Source organism: Oryx dammah, unplaced genomic scaffold (assembly GCF_014754425.2).
Source record: "Oryx dammah isolate SB20612 unplaced genomic scaffold, SCBI_Odam_1.1 HiC_scaffold_27, whole genome shotgun sequence".
Lineage (NCBI taxonomy): Eukaryota > Metazoa > Chordata > Mammalia > Artiodactyla > Bovidae > Oryx > Oryx dammah.
Window position 1 is genome coordinate 31,487,232 of NW_024070211.1, and position 25,443 is coordinate 31,512,674.

Here is a 25,443-nt window from a genome sequence, read left to right on the forward strand (position 1 = left end):
ATTAGTAATGAGCAGCAGTCCACAGGAGGAACGAATCACTGACACCTTTAATATTAATGTTCATGGAGTGAAGTGCATCAATAACCGTGTATGGGACGGCCGCGATACAGGAGACAGGGCCCCACTGAGTCTGTGACACCCAGGAAGGAGGAGGCAGAATTCAGGGAAGACTGCGGATAGAAAAAAAAGACTTTGCTGTTTTCTTATTTTAGGAGACGAAACATCATCCAGAAAGATGGGAAAAGGAGAATTGGGTAGAGCTGGGGAAGACTGGGAAATTAAGGAAGAAATGTTTTAACACAACCAAAGCTTCTGTGAGACCTGCAGGTAGAGTGAAATGAGACGACAGAATCCTAACTACTGGTGGTGAATCTCTGAGTTACTGTGTTTTTGTTTCCTTTTTAGGTTCACTGATATGTCAGAGGCTGGGCCAAAATAGCCTCTTTCCTTCATGAGAACATTGCCATAACTGCTTAAAATGGGTACTCCCCTTCCTTCCCTGCTGCAGGCCAAAGTAACGTGATGACTCAAAGGCTTAAATAAAAAGAGGAATGGGCCAGCCCTCAGCCGTGACTGCCCAAAGACAGCTTTCTGTTGGTAAGAAACTAATGCCACCATTTGATCAGGGTAAGTTGTGATGCTGTTAAAGGATCTGACAATGGACGAGACTTCCTGGGGAAGACTGAGAAGCCCACCAGTGCCCATGCTGTCGTTCTGGATGAGATACCTTCACGAGGGTCGCATCCGCACCAGTGTATGAGGTCAGGAAGGCACACGCTAATACACTGAGACTAGTAAGACCAAAAAAGAAATAATACACCAATCAGAAAATAAAGCCTCTTCATAAACACGTATGGGGTCTAAATTATCCCTTATAAATGTTTGCACTCATTCTGCAAGAAATCAGGTGATTCACTTCCGTGTAGCTTGCAGAGACCACCACCAGAACTTCCGGGTCTGCTTGAGTGACCTCCTCCAGGCTGCTCTGCTTAGAACTCTCAGCATCACAGTGATAGCCGCTCTCACAGATTCTCCACACATCCATGAGCTATATCAACTCCAGCTGTAAACAGGAACAACACATTTAGGAAGGGAGCAGACCAACTTCAGAGCACTGCTTCTCGGGGGAGGGGACCATAAGCAACAATGGTTCCCCTCACTGGTGACATGCACGGACTTGCACACTTACTCACCACTAACTATTTTAGGGGGTTTCCCTGTTGACTCAGTGGTAAAGAACCTGCCTGCCAATGCATGAGACAGGTATTTAATCCCTGGGTTGGGAAGATCCCTTGGAGGAGGAAACAGCAATCCACTCCAGAATTCTTGCCTGAGAAACTCCATGGACAGAGGAGCCTGGAGGGCTATAGTACATGAGATTGCAAACAGTTGCACACGACTGAGGGACTACACAGCAAACAAACAGCAAAGGATTTCAGGAGCTAAATTCGAAGCATCTCTTTTTATTTCAATACGAAGAACTTCTCCACAAAGAGGCTGCAAGTTCTTACTGGACTGCTGTCACGTGAAGCTTAAAGGCAGGAAGTCCCCACACACAAAAGATGGATACAAAAGCCAACACTCTACCCAGCCTTCCAGGCATCCAGACATGGTGTGGTAAGGTCCAGAAATCCCCAAATGCCGATCAATCTATTTTGTTTACATTAAGTTCATTCAGAACATTTAAGAATGAGGCTTTTTAAATGCTGCTTTTATTTGTCAGCCCACACAGATTGCACACTGTACTGCTTATTTTGGTGGAGAGCAATTTCAGTAAATTATGACATTTTGCTGCTAAAGGAATAGCCTTCCCAGCTCTTTTTCAGTCCTTCAATGAGAGGATTAAACTGCATGAACAATAAATTTAAAGAACCAAAGAGCACAGGACTGTCTATTATGAAATTACTTATCTGATTACATTTATAATGATGATAAATAATAATAGTGTTGAGAGCTGCTGGTATGTTAGAAACTAAAACACAAATAAGTCCATGATAAGCAGGCTTGGTGGCTGTATTTACAGTTCAGCCAAGTTGAAGCATGAGAACACCTGGTATGCATTAGAAGTACTTACCAAGTCATCCACGTCCCCACCCTCCTCAAAGGCGGCCGCTGTGTCTGCATTTGCATTTTCTTTGGGGGCCAGAAACTGTGAACAGAAAGTCAGGGATAATATCACAAGGACAGTTTTGCCTCCTTTGATGGAGGAGCACATGTAAATGGCCCAAGAGAAGCACCATCTTGATGTACGCCCCTTCCTTTGGTTCTGGATGAGAAGACCCACGTGAGGTTGAACAGTCCACTAACTAGTCACGGAGAAAGTTCCTGGGAAGAGGGAGGAGACGATGTGGCTTGCCAAGGCAGTGAGCATGTGGAGGGGCTTGCATCAGGTCCCGAGGACACCAGGTATTCCCATTTCTGCTTTCACAGCGGGTATGTGGGCTCATTAGGGTGAAGAAAAGAACCAAGCACCCCAAACCAGTATGACTTAGTCTCTCTCTCTTTTTAACAAAAGTAAACTTTACTGAGGTGTAATTGGCATACAATAAATCTCAGTCTCTTTTGAAGGGAGCACTGAGGGTCAAGTGTCTGGACTTAAAGATTATAAGCATCTACTCAATTCCACTGAGGACAAAAAAGAGGTAAAAGGAAGGACTTCTAGGAGATGTGAAACACAAAAATGGGTGGGTTTGTTCAATTCTTTTTCTGGCAGTCTTTAAATGTGTGTTAGAAATTGTTTGAAAACAGGAAGGTGGATGAGAAAACTTCCAGTGTATGCTTCTGTTTAGCATCAGGATTCTAAACCTGGAACTTCTACAAGGCTGCTGCTGCTGTTGCTAAGTCACTTCAGTCGTGTCCAACTCTGTGCGACCCCATAGACGGCAGCCCACCAGGCTCCCCTGTCCCTGGGATTCTCCAGGCAAGAACACTGGGGTGGGTTGCCATTTCCTTCTCCAACGCATGAAAGTGAAAAGTGAAAGGGAAGTTGCTCAGTCGTGTCTGACTCTTCGCGACCCCATGGACTGCAGCCCACCAGGCTCCTCCATCCATGGGATTTTCCAGGCAGGAGTACTGGAGTGGGGTGCCATCGCCCTCTCTGTTCTACAAGGCAGATATGCAGAAAAGCAAAGGGCCCTGAACTGAAGTTTGCAAGGATCGAGGAACGCAACTCAGATTTTCAAAGGGGAGTGAGTGCCCATGAAGACGATCTGAACATTCCTGCCCTCCAAAGACAGCAGTGGGGACTCTTGTCCTTCAAGGTGTGTGATAACTGTATCAAAGACCTAGGTTTTATCAATCTCTTGTCCATCCTAACATCAGAGCAGATCTCGTAGGGTAAGTACTTAGCATGGTGGCAGAGATCAGCCTGCAGGAGGGAGGGTTTTTAAAAGGGGAGATGGAAGTGTGGCAGGCCTCTCCCAGTTAGTATCCCTCAGGGTTGGTATGCATGGAGCTGGCGGGCAGTAAACAAGCCCTTCCAGCCCACTTCCAGCCCACTTCGATTCCGTGGTAGCTCCACCCAAGAGGGAAAGGTGTGTTCATGTGTACACTTTCTTGACATAAAAGCAGGGCAAGAACTGCTTTCCCTGTATTTTCTGTAATTTTTATGGTACCATGGACACAATCAAGGCCTCTGAAACCTAAGAATTATATATAGCTTAAAAGGTCAGGAAGCAACAGTTAGAACTGGACATGGAACAACAGACTGGTTCCAAATAGGAAAGGGAGTATGTCAAGACTATATATTGTCACCATGCTTATTTAACTTACATGCAGAATACATCATGAGAAACACTGGGCTGGAAGAAGCACAAGCTGGAATCAAGATTGCCGAGAGAAATATCAATAACCTCAAATATGCAGAGAACACCACCTTTATGGCAGAAAGTGAAAAGGAAATAAAACGCCTCTTGATGAAAGTGAAAAAGGAGAGCGAAAAAGTTGGCTTAAAGCTCAACATTCAGAAAACGAAGATCATGGCATCTGGTCCCATCACTTTATGGGAAATAGATGGGGAAACAGTGGAAACAGTGTCAGACTTTATTTTGGGGGGCTCCAGAATCACTGCAGATGGTGATTGCAGCCATGAAATTAAAAGACGCTTACTCCTTGGAAGAAAAGTTATGACCAACCTAGATAACATATTGAAAAGCTGAGACATTACTTTGCCAACAAAGGTCCGTCTAGTCAAGGCTATGGTTTTTCCAGTGGTCATGTATGGATGTGAGAGTTGGACTGTGAAGAAAGCTGAGTGCCGAAGAATTGATGCTTTTGAAGTGTGGTGTTGGCGAAGACTATTGAGAGTCCCTTGGACTGCAAGGAGATCCAACCAGTCCATTCTGAAGGAGATCAGCCCTGGGATTTCTTTGGAGGGAATGATGCTAAAGCTGAAACTCCAGTACTTTGGACACCTGATGCGAAGAGTTGACTCACTGGAAAAGACTCTGATTCTGGGAGGGATTGGGGGCAGGAGGAGAAGGGGATGACAGAGGATGAGGTAGCTGGATGGCATCACTGACTCAATGGACGTGAGTCTGAGTGAACTCCGGGAGTTGGTGATGGACAGGGAGGCCTGGCGTGCTGCGATTCATGGGGTCGCAAAGAGTTGGACACGACTGAGCGACTGAACTGAACTGAACTGATGTCTCCTTACACCACAGACCAAAGTTACAGTTAAAATACAAGGCTGCGTACAACAAGTCTCAGGAAGCAAGCACTGTGTGTCCTTTAATTCCTTATGTGCCGAAACTTACGTGGGTAAGAAGGGCAAGAGGAAGGCTGCATGTGCAGAGCTGGGCGAGGCCACGTTAGCACCTGGATGTGGCTATGACAGTCTGTTTTTGACTCATCCTCCCTCCTAGACGTTTTCCCCCTCAGTCAAAACCAGCTCATCCATCACTGACGTCAATTCTGATTGAGAGATTAAGGAGTTCACCTTTCTCTAAGAACATGTATACATCTTTCTATAGCCCTTTGCTGACTCTGAACTGGACTGTGGTCAGTGCTGGAAATCTATCTGTGGTTTAGGAGACAGGAGATGCTAGCAGTCGAGGCACAGCCTGGAACAGAACAGAACCGATTCATATCATCAAGTCTACTTATTCATTCAGGTTGATTATTAATAAAGATACCTGAGAGCCACATAGAGATAAATGAGTCAGCAATCCACACGTGCACCTGCATGTGGTGTACATCTAAAGGTCAGACTCTGCTCCCGGATTCCCAAAGTAATCTTTATTTATGATTCTAATTATCATCAATATTGAAAACGATTTTTATTTTGTTCCTCTCCTACTATCATTAGCCCCCAGGTGATTCTCCCTACATCAAGAACATCAGCCTAAAAGATAAAGACGTATCCTTTAGGTGAGAAAAGAATAAAAAAGTAGAGCTGTGTCTTACCAGAAGCCTCTGGGGGCTACAAGTGACTGGTACCTTCAAACACAAACTCTGTGGTCTTAATCGTTTTGTAGTCCACTATACCCCCTTAGAAACCTGACCCATAGTAGGTACGCACTGATGAATCTTGGAGAAGGAAATGGCAACCCACTCTAGTATTCTTGCCTGGAGAATTCCATGCAGAGGAGCCTGGCCGGCCACAGTTCATGGAGTCGCAGGAGTCGGACATAACTTAGTGACTAAACCATTGAGGAATCTAGAAAATCCCTAATGCTTTTTGGCACACAGTCTCTAAAAGCTCCAATTCCCATTCCCATCCGACCTGCAAAGCCCCTTTCACACTGCAATTACAGGATAAATTCAGATAGGAGTGTCTGCACCATATGACCATAGTATATACCATTAAACATAAACGGCACGTCTCTGAGATGAGGCCAAATTCCAGGAAGAAAGAAACGGCGGCAAATAAACTCTCCTTTCCGTCAAGTGCTAAACATCTGGAGCTGATTTCCTGACAGATCTGCTTTACATTTCTGCTTAAGCAATTTACAGCTAAGAGCAGGCTGCCATCCATTATCCTTCCCACAGCCCCAGGCAAAGCTGATCTCTTACACTTATCACTCCTCACCGTCAGAGTTTTTAACTACAAGTAATTTCCAGGCTGTGCATGACAGGGAAGCTAGAGATAAAGCAGAGAATTCAACGACTGGCCTGTTTTCTCAATAAAAGCAACAACAGATTCTCTGAATGCAGCCAAAAGGGGCACGAGTCAACAGCTGACTTTTCTTATGTTCTTTCTCTCTGCAATATGCTGAAAAAAGAGAACAAATAGAAAAAAAAAAAAAAACAGTTGTGTGACACAGTCCTCCATCCTCAAGCCACCATCATGTATTTGAGGTTACCAAGAACCTTCTTACTTGCAGATCTTTATGAGATGGATAAACCACTACTTCTCAGGTACAGTGAAATACAATCCTGGCCACAAGCAGAGAAACTGCATCAACCACTTCTATACAGAAGCTTCCAGTCCTGTTCCTCAGTAAGACTAAAAACTAAAAATCAGCTTGTCCTAAGGCCCTTAGCAATCCCCAAACTGAAAACACATGGCTTCCACTGGGTTGATTCCAACAGCAAGGTCTATATATACAATAGCATCATGAAGAATGAAAACCTGTTTGCATGTATTTTGTTTAAAATGAAACACACTTAGGTTACATTAATGCTATTTTCATGCTTTATAGGGAATACAGTTCAGGAGAGAAATCTGCAAACCAGTGTGGGGGAAAAGAACCGTATAATTGAGGCACTGTCCGTTCCCAGTAACTCTGGGTAAGCCACTTGACCTTTCTATAACTAGCTCTCCTCAAAAATAAAATGGGTACTGACTCCATTTATCTCTTGGGGTTGCACTGCTTCTCAGATGAAATAAAATATACAAAAAATGCCTTGTGGAATTGTAGATTTTATGTTCCAATTCCTAGGAGTTTGTATGAATATATGTATCAATATATGTTTACCAAATGACAGTCACAAGAATACCCATAGCATTTTTATTCCCAGTTGCCAGTGTTTAGAAACAACTAATGTCTGTCATTAGGAGAATGGATGAAAAAATTATGGTATAACCACAAAAGAGAATACTACATAGCTGTAATAAAGAATGAACAATTTTAACATCATGGATGAGTCATAAAAGGCATGATTCCAATTATACAAAGGTTGAGCTAGGCAAAACTACTCTCAAGTGACAGATGTCAGAATACTGGGCAGGGTATCAGGGAGCCTCCTGAGGTTTTGGAAATGCTCTGTATTTTGATCTGGGCAGTGGGCACCCAGATATACGACTATGTAAGAATTTAGCAGTGTTCATATTTAAGATTTGTGCTTTTAATCTATGTTCTAGCTCAATAAAAAATTTAAAATCATATCTTAAAAATATCAAGCTCTAAACAAATATAAAGTAACAATGTGACCTTTTAATTACTGCTTTTCTTGTACTAACATACAGAACTTCACTAGGGATTTAAGGCAGAAAAGGAAGAAAAGAACAAAGGAAAATGTCATGGGGTCCAACAGCGGCCAGCAGTCAGAGACAGCTGTTCTCAAGAAATGACTCCTAATTCTAATCTTATAATCTTTCACAATGCTTTGGGGATCTTTTTTGGAAGAGGGAGTGTGAGAATCTTTTATGTACACGTGGCTGCTGGCATTCTATGGTGGAGGCATGAAAACGCATGGAGGTGACTATTAAAGAGTCCAGAGTCTGGACTCTAACCAGTTCTGCTGGCCATGAACTTGTGACACTGAGAAAGTCAACTTCACCTCTCTAGACTGCCTCTGGAAAATGACCAGATCACTAAGCTTTGAGCATCTATGATGCTAAGATGGAAAAATCAATAAATGTCAACACCAATAAAGAAGGCTAGATTAGGCAGCTATAAGGAAAACAAGTGCTAAAATGATGCCTTTTCCCCTGTAAGAGTTTGTATCAAATGATTATTTAGGCAAATCTCAACCTTGGAATCCTGTAAGAAACAATATTCCAAAGCCACGGGAATAAATTCTCTTTCCTCTCTGTGCTCTTAATATGGAATAAAAAGAATGGAGGGCTGGGGCTCAGTTCTACCACTGGATTTCTGACCAGTGACACTACGAGATTGTAAGCATATCATTTTATGTCTCAGCCCTAAGTTTCTTCATGTGTATATAAAACAAGGAGTTTGGACCAGATCAGTATTTTTCAGGTTCTGTTCCCTGAGGGCTCTTCCAAGTCCTCAGGGCATGGGTAACCCCAAATTTCCACTCCCACTGTCCATCAAGGGAGAAGTGTCACCCTTCTATGTTTTATGTATCAGGCTTCCTTGTAAGCTTTCAGTTTTAAAAATAAAAACTCAGCTAGATCATCATTAGGATGCCTTCCAGCTGAATAAAATTCTATACAACTTAAGCCAATATCCTCTGCCTTAGTTAAGAATCTGACTTGTTTAAATCCTTTTAGCCCAGGGCTTCTCATCATTCTTTGTTGGGAGGGGCTCTACCTACTAGGAGTCAGTTGCATGCCCCCTGCTGTAACCACCTGGAATGTCTCTGGACAATGCCAATATCTCCTGGGGAATAAAATCACTCCTGGCTGAGAACCACTGTTTTAACCCTAACACAGGTTACTGGGAAAAAATTAAAAAAAATTTTTTTTATAAAGATGACAAACTTTGAATGAAGCATCAGCCTTTCTTGACCTTTTACAAGTGCAGGTCTCTCATGGCCCACGGTTCCCTACTCCTGGATTGTGATGCTCCTGGAATGTGGCAAGATAAACAGACACAACTCCTACCCACCACAGAGCCAAGCCCTGTGAATGAGATGACAGATAAAGGGTGCACAGGAGCTACAGAGTCCTCTCCATGTTGTCGCAAATGGCAAGACTTCACCTTTTTACGGCTGAGTAGTATTCCATTGTGTATGTATACCACATCTTCTTTACTCATTCATCATCAATGGACATGTAGGTTTTTTTTTTTTTCCGATCTTTGTTATCATAAACAATGCTGTGAACACCAAGGTGTATGTATCTTTTTGAAATATGGTCCTTGAGAGGATTATGCTCAGTGAAATAAGTCAGAAGAAGAAAGATAAACTGTATGATTTCACTCATATGTGGAATATAAAACAAAACCAGAACAAATGAACAAATCAAATGAAACAAAAACAAACCCATAGATACAGAGAAAAGACTAGTAGTTACCAGAAAGGAAGGCATGAGGGGAGGGTGAAATGGGTAAAGAGGGTCAACTGTATGGGGATGAACGGAAACTAAACTTTTGGTGGTGAGCATGTAGTGTACACAGAAGTTGAAATATGATGTTGTACACAGAAATTTACTGATGGTATAAAGCAATGTTAACTCAATAAAAAGAAACAAAATAAAACTGGAGGAAAAATATATATACCAACATCAAACATTAATGGCATGTCTAATTAACTACCAGAAAACAGAAAAAGTAAAACAACATATGAGTCGAAAACAGGGGTTATATTTATATCTAGGCTTCAAAATGAAACAGAGGTAACAGTTGTTGAAAGGAAAAGTGACTAAGGCTTATGTCATGAGAGAACTTTCTATTTCTACAGCAAGAATGACTTACCTATATTCTCAAAGAATCATAAAATCCACACATTTCTAGAGTATATCAGAGAGAAACAGCTGACCTTAAGACGGGCAAGTGTAGTCACGATTTTCATTTAAAATGGGCATCCCTGAATAATATTTCCTTTCAAATCATCAACATTTAACAACAGTAATGTGACAGTATACCAACTTTAAATAACTTATGGTCAATATCTTGAAAGAATTTTAATGGACTATGAAGATTGTTCAATGTCTGAATACAGCCAAGTTTCTGTAATTGATTCTTTGGGAAGTGACCAAACATAACAGTTGCTTTGAAGAGAATGTAAATGAGTATTTTATTGTGTGGTCAAAACTGATTATACTTCCATAACTTGGCTAAGAGAAAAAGCTGAAGCATGTCTCTCCTATTAAAACCACAAGGAATCAACTTCCTTGAGCCAGAACTGTACTAATTCTACCCATTATCATCCGTATGTACCTTCTCCCTTCCACAATTCTCTCCAAAAATCAACAGGTGCCATTAAAAATTTTTTTTTAACATACAGGACTAAGTTTACATTCTGGGGAAAAAAAAAGGGGCTCCTGTGATACTGAAGCAGACACAAAAGCATAATCTTACAGGTCAGACACGACAGAGTATGTGCCGAGAGTCAGCCACAACAGCAAGCTTCACTCTGCTATGCTGACCGTGTTTTCTCTCTCTTCAAACATGGTGATGTTTTTGAAGTTGTCTTAAATTGCAACCAACTGAAATCAGTTCTGTTGATATTAGAATCATGTAAGGACACTCACCCGTATCTAGTCTTCACTGAAATTCCTCTCTGCAGCTTCATTACCAGACATTAAAATTCCTGATGGTTATGCTCTGTGCTCTTAAATTCCAAAGGTGATATTGCATTTGCAACAAAGACTAAGGCCCAGACACTTGCAGGAAGCACATTATCCCTTATTAGCTTGCTTTCTTTTCTCGTATTCTGGCCTCACTCAACTCTGACACCACTGGTTAAGAGAGGTACTGCTTGGGGTAAAACACTGCCTTTTCAGGTCAGGGCTTTCCATTTCCTCCCAAAACTGTAACGTACTCAACTGTTCTCAACTGGATGACAGATTTTTTTTTGAATGCAATAATGATTAAAATGAAACTATCTGCCTTATTTTACCTGTTTACCAAAAACTGACTGATAAGCCTTCACTCTGCATGATTTTATGTGTCAACTTCACTATGCTATGGTGCCCAGCTGTTATGGCAAACACTAGATGTTGCTGTGAAGGTATTTTATGAATGTGACTAACTACAATCAGCTGACTAAGTAAAGAAGGTAACCCTCAATAATGTTGGTAAGCCTCATCCAATCAGTTGAAGGAATTATGCCCCTGGAATGTAATACAGAAATCCTGCCTTAATTTCCAGCTTGCTGGCCTGCTCTATAAATTCCACATTTGCCAGCCCCCACAATTGTGTGAGCCAGTTCCTTAAAATGAATCAATTCCCCCTCCACACCCTCCCCCACCACACACTATTGGTTCTCTCTGCAGAGCCTTGAATGACACACCCTAACGGGGCAAATATTATCATGCCATTGTATAAAATAACAAATAGAAATAGAACCAGTTAAAGGGCACTCTGAAGCCCACAGTACTCAGTCTTGACTGTGGAAGCAGTGGATACAGACACCAGAGAACCTTCTCTGAGACAACAGTCAGCATCTTGAAGAATGCTTTTTAAATTCTGAGATCTTACTTCCTGAGACCAGGGGCCATATCTGTTCTTTAACAAAATGCTTTTGCCAGGCAGAGTGCTTAATAAAAAGTCTTGTATATTCTAATTTCTTTGCCAAACAATAGCATGGTTTTTGCCAAATGTGTTTTCTGAACTGAAACTTCAAGATTTTTAAACTTTGGCCTGAGTTTAGCCCAAAGATGAACATCTCTGGCCTTGTTTCCGCTGTTCCCTTAGATTCCTGTTCATCAGTCCCTGACCAAGCTCTCCCTTAGCCGGGCAGTTAATTTTTTGAGTCTCCATTGCTTCCTTCTGCTACCCTGTAAGCAACTGAGTCTCTGTAGGGTGGGGGTGCTGTTTTATCGTTCAGTACAGTGCCCAGCAAACAGCAGAGGCTTAGTACATAACTGACAGCTGATATGTGTTGTACTAGCAAGGCTGGGTCAACCACTGACTGTAAATAACACTGGATGTTATGAACCATATACTTCTGAGCTACTCAATTTAATTTCATTGAAATTTCATCACAAATCTGCAGTATAAAGAAGAAGAACTGAGCTAAATAGCTGTATGTTTTTGACTCACAACTGAATCAGATGTAATGCTCATCCCCCACACAGGAAGACACCAAGTATGTTGACCATTTACATCAATATGAAGTCCATGGGGCCTGCATATCCAGGATGTGTTACTATAAAGACCTGGATGTGCCTTATGTTAGAATACTAGTGTTGCTAATATTCTAACCTAATACGTTGCTGCACCATACAATTACCTGAGGGGCTTTAAAAACTCAAAATCACATTCCAAATACATTTCAGACCCATTTCAGGGGAAAGTAAGGGGTCATCAATGTATGTGTGTGTGTGTGTGTATATATGTGTGTGTGTGTGTGTGTGTGTATTTCTTTTTTTGTTGTTGAAAACAACTCCCTGGTGACTAATGTGTGGCCTGGGTGGAGATCACTGGGCTAGATGGATTTCCTAACCGTAACCAGGGTCTACTATGGATCACAAACTCTAGAGGTACTGAAGTGCAATTGTAGGTGAGTTCTAGAAACATTATCATAGCTTATGGCAAACTGAGTGAGATTACAATTTCTCCTAGGAGGATGCTGCAGCTGAAGCAATTTGCCTGTTGGTTGAGTAAAGAGTGGTACAGTAATCTAGTTACCCCTAGAATTTTACTTCTTCAAGGAAGAATGAACACCAAGAAAATAATCTCTACTGCAATAATTCATCTAAAGACAGGGAACTACCCCGCAATACCTTTTTGGCTTCCTCAGTGGTGACAGAGCTTCCAGGGGCTTCATCTTTGGTGATCAGAGTAACTCCATCTATAACGTAATTCACAGAGAAAAATTCAAGTACAGAGACTCAAGCCCAATCCCACCTTCCTTTCCACCACACCTCCTCCCAGCTTTGCATGGGAGATTTTCAGAATTATTAATATAAAGGTGCTCTACCTTATAGGAAATATAAAGCTTTATGAAAGGTGCTGAACTCACATCATTTTTTCCATCTTCCATTGCCCTTTCTCCTATGTTTGCTTATAGAAAATGAAAGCCACATCACAAATGCTACCTGCTGTGTGAAGTCTTTCTTGATTCAATCTCTCCCTTACAACTCTCAGATCACTTTGTTTATCCCTTTGAAATAGCTCCCACCATACTGTATCCTGTATGACTGTAAATATTTTATCCCTCCTAACAGATTATACTTTCTCTAGGGCAGGGATTACATTTTATTCATCCTTATATTTCCCTCAGTGTATTTCATAGCAGGAGCTCAGTAAATAAATGCAAATTGAGTAACTATGCTTTGGTCCAAACCCATTAGGTACCAGATATGGTAATCTGCAGACTTTCTGACTTCTAGCAGTGTGACCAGCTATTGATGGAATGGCAGAAAGCTAAGGTCAGAAGGAGACACCTTTCATTTAGCCCAGAGTGTTGAGTTGAGCTCAGTGAGAGCAAATCAAGGATGGAAAATCTACCCTGTAGTTTTAAGATTTTCTTCTGTCTCAAATGATTGATGCACAAAACGCTCTCAGAAAAGCACACGCATTTAACATCCACTTGTACCTAGAAATGGCACAAGGTCATGTGTATACTCTCAACAGGATATATATATATATATATACACACACATATATATGTATCTTGTGTATGTCCTGCAAATTTCTTTTCAGCAAGCAATATACTGGAGGCATTCAATAGCTACCAAAACCAAGCTCTTTCATCTACTGGGTCGACAGCAGAGACACAAAAGTGATTTGAGTAAGCCCAATTCACCACCTAGTCTAATTGCTTTTGCTCCCCAGTGTAGAAGTTAAAGGGCTGAAAAATTAACTGTCAGGGAAATGGTTGTCTGTGTGACAAAAAACTGCCTGTTAGAAGCTGGAGAGATAGGCATGTGACTCCTTTTTCACAGAGTTTGCAAAGAAGGACAGGTTGAAACTAATCTGGGGGCTCTACATCAAGTAAGAAGTTTTGTGCTTTGCAACATCATTCACAATATGCACTTTTAACAGGTAATATCTTGTGTTTCAGTTCTGAAAGAAGATCAAGCCAGGTTAAAGGAAATGGGCAAAGGGCATGATGGAAATCAAACAACAAGCCTACAAAGTGAAAGAATGCTTGTTGCCCTGTTTCTATGTTTAATTTGCGTTGGTCACTGTGAATAAGTGAGTGGCTTTGGTGCATGAAGACGTTGGTTGGCTAATATAAAATGTCCAAGAACACAGCAATGAAAGGAGGGCAGTGGAGGAGGGCAAAATGTGGGGGAGATTAATGAAAATGCCATGGATCCAGCAGGACTTACAGGTCTAAGAATCTGAGACAGAGATCAATGACTGCCTACACAGCTTTTTTGGTCATTAAACAGAAAGGCACAGTCATGAAAGGGCCACACTACACAGAGAGTTTAAGATGGGACTTATATGTTTACTTATTATTTATCACTTTGTATTTCTGCTTATTAATCAAGATTTTCAGTTCACCAAATATTGAGCATTTCCCAAATCCACATGGAAAAATCCACACGGGACATCATCAGGTCCTCACATAACACATTACATATAATTTATGTTTAGAACTTATACTTGGAAAATATAGCATGACCATTTGAAGAAAAAGACAAATGACACTTACCATGGACGACAATTTCCCAGAAATGATTTAATTGTTTAATTTCCACTTTCTCTCGAAGGGCTTTCAGGAAATCGTTAAAGCGCTGCTCTTCTGAAAACTGTGAGAGCGTGTCGGGGTAGGGAAGGTGGCAGGTCAGAGCTCATACAGAAACATAATTCACCCCCAAAGCGTTTTATATATATATATACACATATACATATACATACACACACACACAAATCCACCATATTTATTAAAAATACAGAAAATGTTCTTCTTTGGTAAATTTCAGCTTCGTTTGCTGGGAGCTGTAAATCTTTCCATCTGTTGAAGGCACAGAAATTTCCACAGCTACTCAGGTTTTTTTTGTGGCCTGGTACTTTGTTCTTTTAGGTTTTAATATAGACAAACTCAAACAAAAACAGAGCAATTTAGTGGATGCTATGTACCCATCACCCTTGTAACATCTATACCCTCACTTTCTCCCACAACTCTTGGATTGTTCTGAAGCAAATTTCAACCATATTAGTTCATCTATAAGTATGCAATATCTAAAATACAGACTTAAAAAATTCACAAAAAATTAATAATAAGAGTAATGACCAGTCAGTATTCACATATTCCCAACTTTCTTTTTATATTTTTAGTTTAAAAAAAGATCATTAAGATTGACTGATATGTCTCTAAAGCCTCTTTGGCTCCTCTTCCACCTTTTTCTCTCTTTCTTTTTTGGAATCCAATGACCTGGCAGTTTAAAGGACACGTGGTGGTCACAGTGCATGGCAGTGTTATCAGACACTCCATCCAGGCAGTGGGGGGATGTGTGCACTAAAAACTACTGCCACTACCTTTTCAGCTAAGCAAATCTTTCTCCACCTGACTGAGTCATCCTTAGTCTTATATTGACTCTATTTGGCCAAAAATTTGATATTTGATAAAATTGATATTTATCTGTAGGGCATTTGATTTATCTACTTCTGAATCTTTCATCCCATTCTAATTTTAACAATATTTTTATTTTCTTATCACTCTTTCTAACTACGTAAACAATTCAAGAAGTATTTTGGTCATTCACTCAATCCTCTCTATAATTATCTAACTGTATTTTCTCCATCCATTTCCCTAAAATAGCCAAATAGAATCCGATAGAAGAGAAATTTGGTTGGCTCACTAAGTAGAAATCATAAAGCCAGGGCTACAGGGTAATAAAAAGCTAGCTTTGAGGGATACAACATCCCAGTCACCCACCCATCTTTATTCTTCCTCAGAAATGACAGCAATAGTAACATGAGCTAGTCATTTCTACTCCTCTTGGCATATGCTGCTCTTCACAGTAAGGATGATTATTTTCAAAGCCCAGGCTTATCTGTGGGGTGCTGTATGTCTCTCCCCTGTGATGGTGGCCAACTGTTTAGGAAGAGGACACAGGATAGAGTTACCCGAATGGCTTCTTCCCTGAAGGTTTTGATGCAGTCCATGCTCTTCATGAAATACAGTGTTTCGTTAGTATCCAAAAACTGCTCGATGTGGTTTATTAGCTGGTGACTCGCTAGAACATAAGACAATAAATTTATTTTCCTCAATCTGAGTGATGCATGTTAGACAGAATGGATGCTCCTGTGTGCCTGTAAGTAGTGTGTTTTTATGGATCAAGAGCCTCCCTTGCGGTCTGTTTGCACGAAAGCCTTTCTTCCTTTACAGGGGTGGATGGGAAGGAAAGAGGAAATGCACAATGCTGATTTCAAAAGTCTACATTTAAAAGGTCTGGGTAATGCTTACTGACATTGGTCAATAAATAAAATTTCTTAAGTGCTTAGAATTATAGCTAAATGTTCCTTTTGGAATTTCAAACATTAAGCTGTTATTGCTTTTTATTTACCCCCCAAAATTTAGGGACCATTTGGGTATTTCAAAACTGCATTTCCTGATAACGTCATAGAAAATAGATCTTCTATTTCCTCCCCTAATTCCACTCAGGGTAAATGTCAAATGGTGTCAGACAAAGAAAAATAATCAGCCAAGGACACTCCTCCCTCTTCCAATCACAGGTCACATTAGAAAAGACCAGCCTTCAAGTTAATTTAGTAACATCCCTATAGAATGGAAAATCATTGCTACTTATCTTCTGCCCTTAGTTGAATCTCAAGAGTCTCTAAGGTACTCAGAACTCTACAAAGCCATGGATACTTAACAAATGATAATAGTCAGCAAGCAACAGCATAAGTGATACAGAAAGAGGAAATGCATTAGTAACGTTAGGTTTCCAAGGAGGGCTGCAATTTGAGACTGCCTCATAAGCAAAACATTCCTCATTTTAAAAAGCAGAGGAAATTAAAACATAAAGTCATCAGGGCACTTAAAGTGGTTAAGCGGGTCAAAACAGACCCTTATGATCTGTGCGGAAGAACAGACCAAGGAGATGTGCACAGGTCATGACTTAAAGGCTCATTCTTACTTGTTCCCTGAAACTGCTCACTAGCTGGCTGTTCAGCAATTTGTGCTGAATGGTCAAGATGTTCTAAGAGTGCACATTTGCCATTGTTGTGGCCTCATCTGAGCCTTCCCATAGTTACGAATGTGTGCCTGCAGTACTAATGAAAACTACTTTCAAGGGTTCCCTATAAAGGCTAAAGGCCACCAGCTGAACCACAGTGATGGAGCACTGCTCAACACTTTATGAAGGACATGAAATGCAGTGCCATCAACTTATTTGCTAAGGATCCTGTAGCATGTGGAAAGGATTAAAAAACTGGATGAAGTATTTCCTAATATAATAATTTTGCAGCAATTGAAAACATCCTGGCAACCATTTCATCTTTTCTACCAACTAGGAGATTATGATCTCCATCACAAAGAACTACTTAACCAATTTGAGGGATTAAAGAAACACTTTTCTGAAATTTCAGAACTCTTTACGCATGTATCCTACAGCAGTGAATTAACATCCAACTATGATTCAAAGCAGAGAAGGAATGTTTGGATGGGACTTTTTAAACAAAGTTTGAAACAATACAACCCTGATCAGTAAGCAGAGCAGAAAACTATCAACAAGAAGCTGAAACAAACAGAAGCTATCTCCCTCTTTTAGCCTGGCAAGGTAAAGTTAAGAGAAATGTTTGATTTTTCCACTCAAGCGGCCTGCTTTCTCAGACAGTCTGACAGCAAGTTTACTCGGCGTTTTCTATCTGGGCACAAATGAGAATTTTTAAAGGCCAAGGGCAATAATCCCAGAGACATCACATTTCTCATTTCTTTTGAAATGTGAATGTGGAAATCTCTGCAAGTTATAATGTAAAGCTATAATATTTCTCTTTGCTTGATACAGTGATTATTTTAATTCAGCCTAGTACACATTTACTATGTAACTGCGACATATAAGATACTACACTATGTTCTCTAGGAGACACAATTAAGTTGAAGATAAGATCCTTGCCCTCGGGGAGTTTACACGCTAATAGAGAATATAACACATATACATAAAAATAGTAACAGGAGGTCAACATGAAGAGCGCTGAGTGGTACAGAAATATATCAACTAATCTGAATTTTAAAAACTCTTTGGTGATTATAAGAAAGACCTGTGAATTAACATGGCTTTTTTGCTGGGCAATGAAGGAAAAGTAGAATTTGGCTATCAGACAGCCAAAAAACAGAACGAGCAGAGAGGTGGGAAAGCACGGAGAGGATGTGGAGAAAAGCACACGGTCCAGCACGCGGAGTCCATGGCCAGGAGTAGTGAAGAAAGAGGAGAGAGGGGGGAGGGAAGGGCGTCCCAAGGAGAGCGAACAGTGTGGGTGAGGAGCTGGGGCAGGACAGAGAAAGCACAGGAAAAAAAGGGTTCAAGACCAAGCCTTTAAGGAACCTCAGGATTCAGAGGCTGTACAGAGGAAAGGTTGCTAATAAAGGAGGCCAAGAAGGGATCGTTAGGGAGGCAGGAGAGAGTCAGGAGGGTATGGCACCACAGATACTAAGAGAAGAAATTATTTGAAGAGGAGAATTGTCTACTGTGTTATAAAGTGTTACATAAATAATATTACAGATTATTATTACATAAATTCTGCAAGGAAAAGAGTGTAATGAGCACAGAAGATAAAGGACTCTAAAACATAGGGTGTCCTTGGGCCCGGGAGCCCATGAAACAACTAGACAGTGCTGAATTGCTCTGCAAAAAGCAGTCTCTGCACCCGTCTGTATCTTGAATTTTGATGGCACACACACACACAACTGCCATCTTATAGAAAAAAACATTCAAAAGCAAGTAAAATAAAGCAAATGCAAAAGCCAATAATCCATTTGCAATAATGACATGGGTGAGAAAGAATGCAAAGAAAAGGAAGCAGCAGTCTCAATCCTCAGTTTCCATTTAAGAATGATTTCCTTACGTATCTGTGGGCCCATCTGGATCTAGTTTTCCTATTTACATGTTGGACTCTTCTGTCCTTTCCCCCGGAAGGTTCAGGAATGCAGGTAGATACACATACCCAAACTTCAGATAAGCCCAATGAATACACAGACCAGACTCTATCCTTCTCGGAATAATCAGTTATGTGGCCTGTGCATCTGGCCCCCTATCTAGACTATTTTGTGGTTCACTGATTATAATGAACCTTTTAACACCAGTGAATAGATGTGATAGATGATGCTCTAATATACTGAGTATCAAAATGGGATGTGGATAAGGGACTTCTCATTCAAACTTTGGTGGCATTTCCCTGCCATTTTTAATAAACGTAAAAATGCAGAAGTGGCTGACAAAGTAATCTAACTCTGGCTGGATTATGCTTTTGATTCCCCCTTTTCTCCTCCTCCTCATGTAGGAAATGCTGAACACTGGGGTGCTTTCCTCTGCTTCCACATCAATCACGGTGTTCACACTCAGTAAATCACAACGCCAACTATAATTCACCAGAATGCTTTTCCAGAATTACTCAGAGGCTCAATAATACTCATTAGCAGCTAATATAAAAAATGGCCACTGGAAGGGCCATTCATCTTAGGACAGTAGGTCAGGCAAAGACTGTCATTTATCTCAAGTCTTCAAAATCAAAATGTCTATTCTGTATTTCAAACCTGTCTGCTCTGGATTTTGAGGTTTTTAATAGGGGTATTAATATGCTAACTAGAATCTGACATGAGTACAGACTGTTGATACACAAAATGAGTTTTCATACTTATAATACTTTAGTGTTATATTAAAATCTTATCAAGATTCAAAAGTGTGATGTCAGAGGAAAATGGTGGTGTTTTTTTGTTTTAATCTGAAATGTATGCTTTTTCTCTCTCTCCAGAAAAACACCTTCCAAAAGTGAAGGGGATGGTTGCTCAGTCCTGTCCGACTCTTTGTGACCCCATGGACTGTAGCCCACCAGGCTCCTCCTGTCCTGGAACTTTCCACACAAAATTACTGGAATGGATTGTCATTCCCTTCTCCAAGGGATCTTCCCAACCCAGGGATCAAATCTCAGACTCCTGCACTGCAGGCAGATTCTTTCCCATTTGAGCCACCAGGGAAGCCCCCCAGAGTTCTATAAAATCAATCACCCTTCTTCCTGCTGCTCAGTCATGACCATCTGCTTGCTGGTCTCTGACTTGACATTTACTTACTCCTCTCTTTTCTGCAAAGATGTTTCCAACAAAGTAAAAGGAAGTCATGTACTGAGGGTTTTTTCCCTCTATCTTACAGAGCCAAAAGAGCAGCAGTTCACTCAACCGTCACACGTTATGTATAAGGGACTGGAAAGCTATCGCAGATGATTTTGCTAAACCCAGGCATCATTCAGGATGTTTCTCAATTTAATTCTTCTCGTGATCTCAATGCCCTTATGTGAATTTTACTTATTGAAGAGGTGCACATTTTACAGATGTCCACAGTTAAATCATTTAAAAATGTTCAACAGTTTACATAGTCAATAACAATGGCATCTTTGAAAATAAAGTGACAATAAAAAATCTAGCATTTAAATAAAAAAAGTATATGATCATGTCAGTCATTAAGAGAATTAAAAGGAGTAACATCTTCCAGTAACAAATAAAAATCTAAGTGAGCAGTCCAGTTTACAGCCAATGAAATCCACATGTAAATTACTATCACTGTTTTTAAAGCAAAAAGTTAACAAGAAACATTGGCCTGGTAAGAAAACAAGTCTGTGTTTTAATACAGGGAACAAAAATCAGTCACAAAGAGGCTTCCCTGTGTCTCAAATAGGGTATAAACTGGCCATTGTGGGTTGAGGCTTTGTGCGTTATCAGAGAGGGTCCAAAGAGAAGAACAGAAATCACTGAATATTTAACCAAGGAAGTTTAAGGCAGGCAACTGTTAACACAGGTGATTAAGAACTGTAAAGCCAACTGAGAATGGGTGCTGTAACCCAGAGATTAGAAATAGCAAGAAGCCCCTAGCACCCCCTGGCACTGCAAGGGAACAAGAACAGAGCAGAAAGGAGATAAGAGGAGGGGATAAATAAAGCCTGTCCTATAGGGGCGGAAACCATGGAGGACTTGGAGATGCTGGGGTGGGGGTGGTGGGGGGAGAAAGAAAAATACTCTGGCTTTTCCCTCCCTCCTTACTTCTCACCAGGATCTGAACCCAGTAGGAAGCCAATAGCTGTGGGAGCCTGGAAGATGCAACCTGCAGGGACAGGCTCTATCCCACTCCTCCCTACAGACCCAAGGCACACAGGGAAAGGGTGAGCAGAGGATCTAGGGGCCACTGGCACAGTGTGTTATCATGAACTCACAGGAGTGAACGCCCCATTTACACATTAGCTATTTGCAGGAGACAGAAGTTAACAAAGCAGTCTTTAACTTAAATAATAAAAGAATATAAAGTATATACGACTTTTCTTTATTACTGAACCCTTCCCATGGTGTTCATGACCTTTAAGGAGTCAAATGCACTTCAGGGAATGTAAGAACAAAAAGAAGGTATCCTAAATATTTTCCCTCTAAATGACATAAGATGTGCTGATTTATTTCTTAAAATATCCTTCCGACTTCTACTTCCAAAAGAATTTGGATCTATGATCCCAGGAATTTGTCCTGAATGTTTGTGCTTCTTGGTCTGGTATTATTCCTGTTTTTAGTTTTGCAGTCTTTAATGAAATCTGCTTACTGGGGAAAAATAAATCACTGGCGGCCACAAGAGAAACTAAGAACCAGGGGGAAAGGATAAGTGTTACGAACCTGAAAGTGACTTCAATTGTTGTCTCATTTAAGCAGGTGGACTGTGCAGTGGACACAGCTCTGTCCTGCCTTTTACCTCTGCCCCACCCTTCCCCCTTTTAGAAACTGTTCTGCCAGACTCTCTGCCCCAAATTTCCTCATGTAGCAGACTGAAGAAGTTGCCTGCCTCCCTTGAAAGAACAGAAAAAGTCAGCAGATATGACAGAGAATACCACAGCTATAATATTATGCATGACCAGTGGCACAGGAAATTGAACTAAGATATGTAAAAGCGTTGACCACTTCAACAGTACAGACACAGCCCTGGTAGTTGTTTTTTATTATTATTAATATTTTTCTTACCAATAACTAAAAAACTCAATTAAAACTTCACCATTTAAGCTCCGTAAATTAAGTCACGGCCCATTTTTTCATGCTTAACGATTTTCTCATTAAGTGCAGTAATTTCTTACAAATTGCACTAATAAAAGTAAGTCTTGCTGGGTGTTTTCCCCCTCTTTTTAAATGCTGCCTTTTCATTGATGTGTTAAATTAAAACCCCAGGCACAAAGAGCAGAGTAAATGCAAAGTCTTTATTGTTCAGACTCCAATCCGGCAGACTATGAAATCTCTTTCATTTTATTTTTGTTTTTATTTGAGCTAACTGTGAGGCCTACTTTGTAGCCACAGAAAGAAAGATTTTGAAGGTCTCTTGGTCTTAGCTCACTCTAGAAAACAAGTGATAGTGTAAGCTAATGAGAAACTAGAAAAATGGCATTTGGTTCAGCCCATTGCCTTCAAGATCAGTTTATGAAAGGGAACATGAAGACATTCATTCTGGATGAATAATATTTCCCACCTTAAATAACTTGGGTGGAAGACTAGATCTGTCCCCAAGTCAGTTGGAAATTTTTAGACTTGCTGGTCAATGGGTGGGGGTTTTATGGAATTCTACAGTCTTTCAATTTTTTATTAAAAATTCTATTTATTCAATTTAACTATTAAAGACCCACCAAATACATCCCATGAAACCTGAAGATTATCAGTTCATATTTACAAGGTTTATAGCAATTAACTAGAGACCAAAGAACATCCACTCTTTAGTCTAACTAATTCCTTCATTTCCAGACAGGAGTGTACTTTAAGTAGCGCAAAACTGGGGCGTGACACTAACATAAGGAAGAAACGAAAGGAAGTCCTTTTCATCAAATGAGGAAGTGGTATCTTCAGCTCACTTATGTAATGTACATGCTATATGCTTGGAAGTATGCACTGAAGATGGGAGTAGGGAGTCGAGAGGGCAGAGAAAGAGCATCTTCATAATTTCCTAAGGTCCTAAAACAAATTTTAAATTCTACGATGGCGAAGCATACTAAAATAAGATATTTTACTAAATACTACAGTGATACAGAAGAATTCAGAACTAAAGCATCTAGATTCCATTCTGGATGAGCAGTGGGAGAGAGGCAGAATGCAAGATGACAGTGTTTGGTACTGTAGGAATTTTATAGTATTTGTCCAGCTTCATACCTGAGTGGGTGTCATCAAACTTATACAGGAAGTAGGCAGAGGGAACCAAGCAGATGCAGAAACAGTGCAGCCAAGAGAAAATGCTGGAACAGGGGACCAATCTGGCAGTGGGGTCCAATTAAAAGTTGGTAATCGAATGGAACTGAGATTCATGTATCAGTGGAAGAGATATAGTGATGAGTGATGAGTCAGACTCCTCAGCAAGGAGAGAAGCAGATGGCTGCTAGCTGAATGTGCTTTTGGGGATGACAGAGGAGGGGGAGGCAGGACACAGAGCTTTACAATGCCTCAAGAATCTGACTAATTCTTAAATGGAATATCAAAAACCAGAAATTTAAAAACCATACTCTATGTATCAATCTTCTTAAAAATTGGTAAATAATGATGTCCTGTGCTTATTTGGTATCTTTCCTTAAGGACCCTTCAGATCCCTCTTTTTTTTTTTTTTTTTTTTTCCATTTTTTTCCCCTCTGTTTTTGATTTTTGTGAAGAAAGTTGTATAATATTCTAGAACTCAAAATACAGAGATGTTTATTCTCTGATGAGGCTAAGATATATAAATCAATCCAGAAAACCTGAGGGTTAATCTGGCTGTAATTCAAAAATTCAAATCATGATGATTCCCAAGCACTGTTTTATTAAGGACAATGATGGAGACAAAAAAATTACTACTAGCCGGCAGTACTCAGAGAGCATAAAAACAAACGGAGGTTTTATTTGCATAGACCAGCAGCAGCATCTCTGATAATGAATCATATTACAATAAAACTACTACTGGGCATTAATATCCCAGGATACACGGGCTCTTAAATCTCAAGAATCTCTTTGCAAGGTTGGGGCCGGGATCTGGTGGGGTGAGAAAAAACAAGGGACATTCATACAGAAGGGCAGCGAAGTGAATGTCACAAGAGTATTAGCAGGTGTCCAGTGTGGTTTGAGCACAGGGTACACAGAGGGGACCTGTAGAAGACTGGTCTAGAATGGCAGGATGCGACCAGGTTGTATGAAGTCTTGACTGGAGGACTAATTTCAAAGACACGGAGAGTGATTAAGAAGGGTTGACCCATAATCAAATCTGTGCTATAAGAAGCTAAATCGGTACCAACACATAGGATGAGATGAACAAGAAGAATTTTGAGGGTATTAATATAGGATGCTGTAACTGTCCAATGGTGAAATGATGGAAGCCCAAGTTGTAGTAGTGGTATTTAGGATGGAAAGGAAAAGACAGATATGAAACAACTGGATTAGAAAGTGATTAAAAATTAGAAGGAACTTAGAACTAGGTACAAAGTGGTTAGAAACACTCATCAACAGTAAACTCAAGAGGCAAAATAACAGCAGTAACAAAAATCCCTTATTTCTGTAGAAAGTCCTATTAACGCTCACAGCACTGGGATGCCCCATCACTTTGGCTGCTGCCTCACTTGGGATGCCTTTCTTGGGGCCCTCTCCCATCCAGCCTTTCATTGCTAAGGTCTGCCAGCCTCTTCCATTAATTCCTCCTCACATCAGTCAACCCACCTACACCTACATCCATACTCTGCATCCTTCCTACTGTTCTGGATAAACCATCTGTGTGTGCAACTATCTAAGTTACTCCTTCTACCTGTGCCCTAGAACTCACACCTCCCCCCTACTCAAGAATCACATTATTCTCATGTCTTTACAGACCATTTCTACGGTGACTTCTCCCAGATTTATATTTACAATCCAGGCCTTTTTCCTAAAGTCAGGACCTATATAACCAACTTAATATGTCTTTATGTTCTCTAAATGTCAACACCTTCCAGTTGCTGCTGCTACTGCTGCTGCTAAGTCGCTTCAGTCATGTCCGACTCTGTGCGACCCCATAGACAGCCTCCTGCCAGGCTTCCTGGTTCCTGAGATTCTCCAGGCAAGAACACTGGAGTGGGTTGCCATTTCCTTCTCCAATGCATGAGAGTGAAAAGTGAAAGTGAAGCCGCTCAGTCGTGTCTGACTCTTCGCGACCCCATGGACTTGCAGCCCACCAGGCTCCTCCATCCATGGGATTTTCCAGGCAAGAGTACTGGAAAGAAGCCATTGTCTTCTCCCACCTTCCAGTTGTTCGGGCCCAAATACTTAAGTCACCCTTGACTTGTTTCCTTCTCTCACATCCTATTTTCAGACTATCAGCAAAACCTGCCAAGAAAGAGTATGACCTCTTTTCACTGCCTCTCACTTGGATCACTGCAGTGGCCTTCTAACTCATCTGCCTACTTCAACCTTGCCCAGCCTCAACAGGGCAGCCAGAGTGCCTTTTAAAACATAATCAATCTGCTCATCCTCTACTCAGAACTCTTCAGCAATTCCCCATCACTCAGAGTAAAAGCGAAAGGTTAGGAGGCCCTA

General features: G+C 40.8%; 1 protein-coding gene across 1 annotated transcript in view; it reads right to left on the reverse strand.

Annotated features, from left to right (window-relative positions):
* Nucleotides 1-826: 826 nt before the first annotated feature.
* XRCC5 (X-ray repair cross complementing 5) overlaps nucleotides 827-25,443 on the reverse strand; it is an 87,393-nt gene continuing 62,776 nt past the window's right edge. Inside the window, exons 17-21 of the mRNA XM_040228547.1 lie at nucleotides 15,819-15,928; nucleotides 14,401-14,497; nucleotides 12,518-12,585; nucleotides 2,075-2,149; nucleotides 827-1,063 (exon numbers count right to left, since the gene is read on the reverse strand). Of these exons, the coding sequence (XP_040084481.1) occupies nucleotides 1,049-1,063; nucleotides 2,075-2,149; nucleotides 12,518-12,585; nucleotides 14,401-14,497; nucleotides 15,819-15,928 (365 nt within the window). The 3' untranslated portion in view covers nucleotides 827-1,048. The remainder of the gene's footprint in view (nucleotides 1,064-2,074; nucleotides 2,150-12,517; nucleotides 12,586-14,400; nucleotides 14,498-15,818; nucleotides 15,929-25,443) is intronic.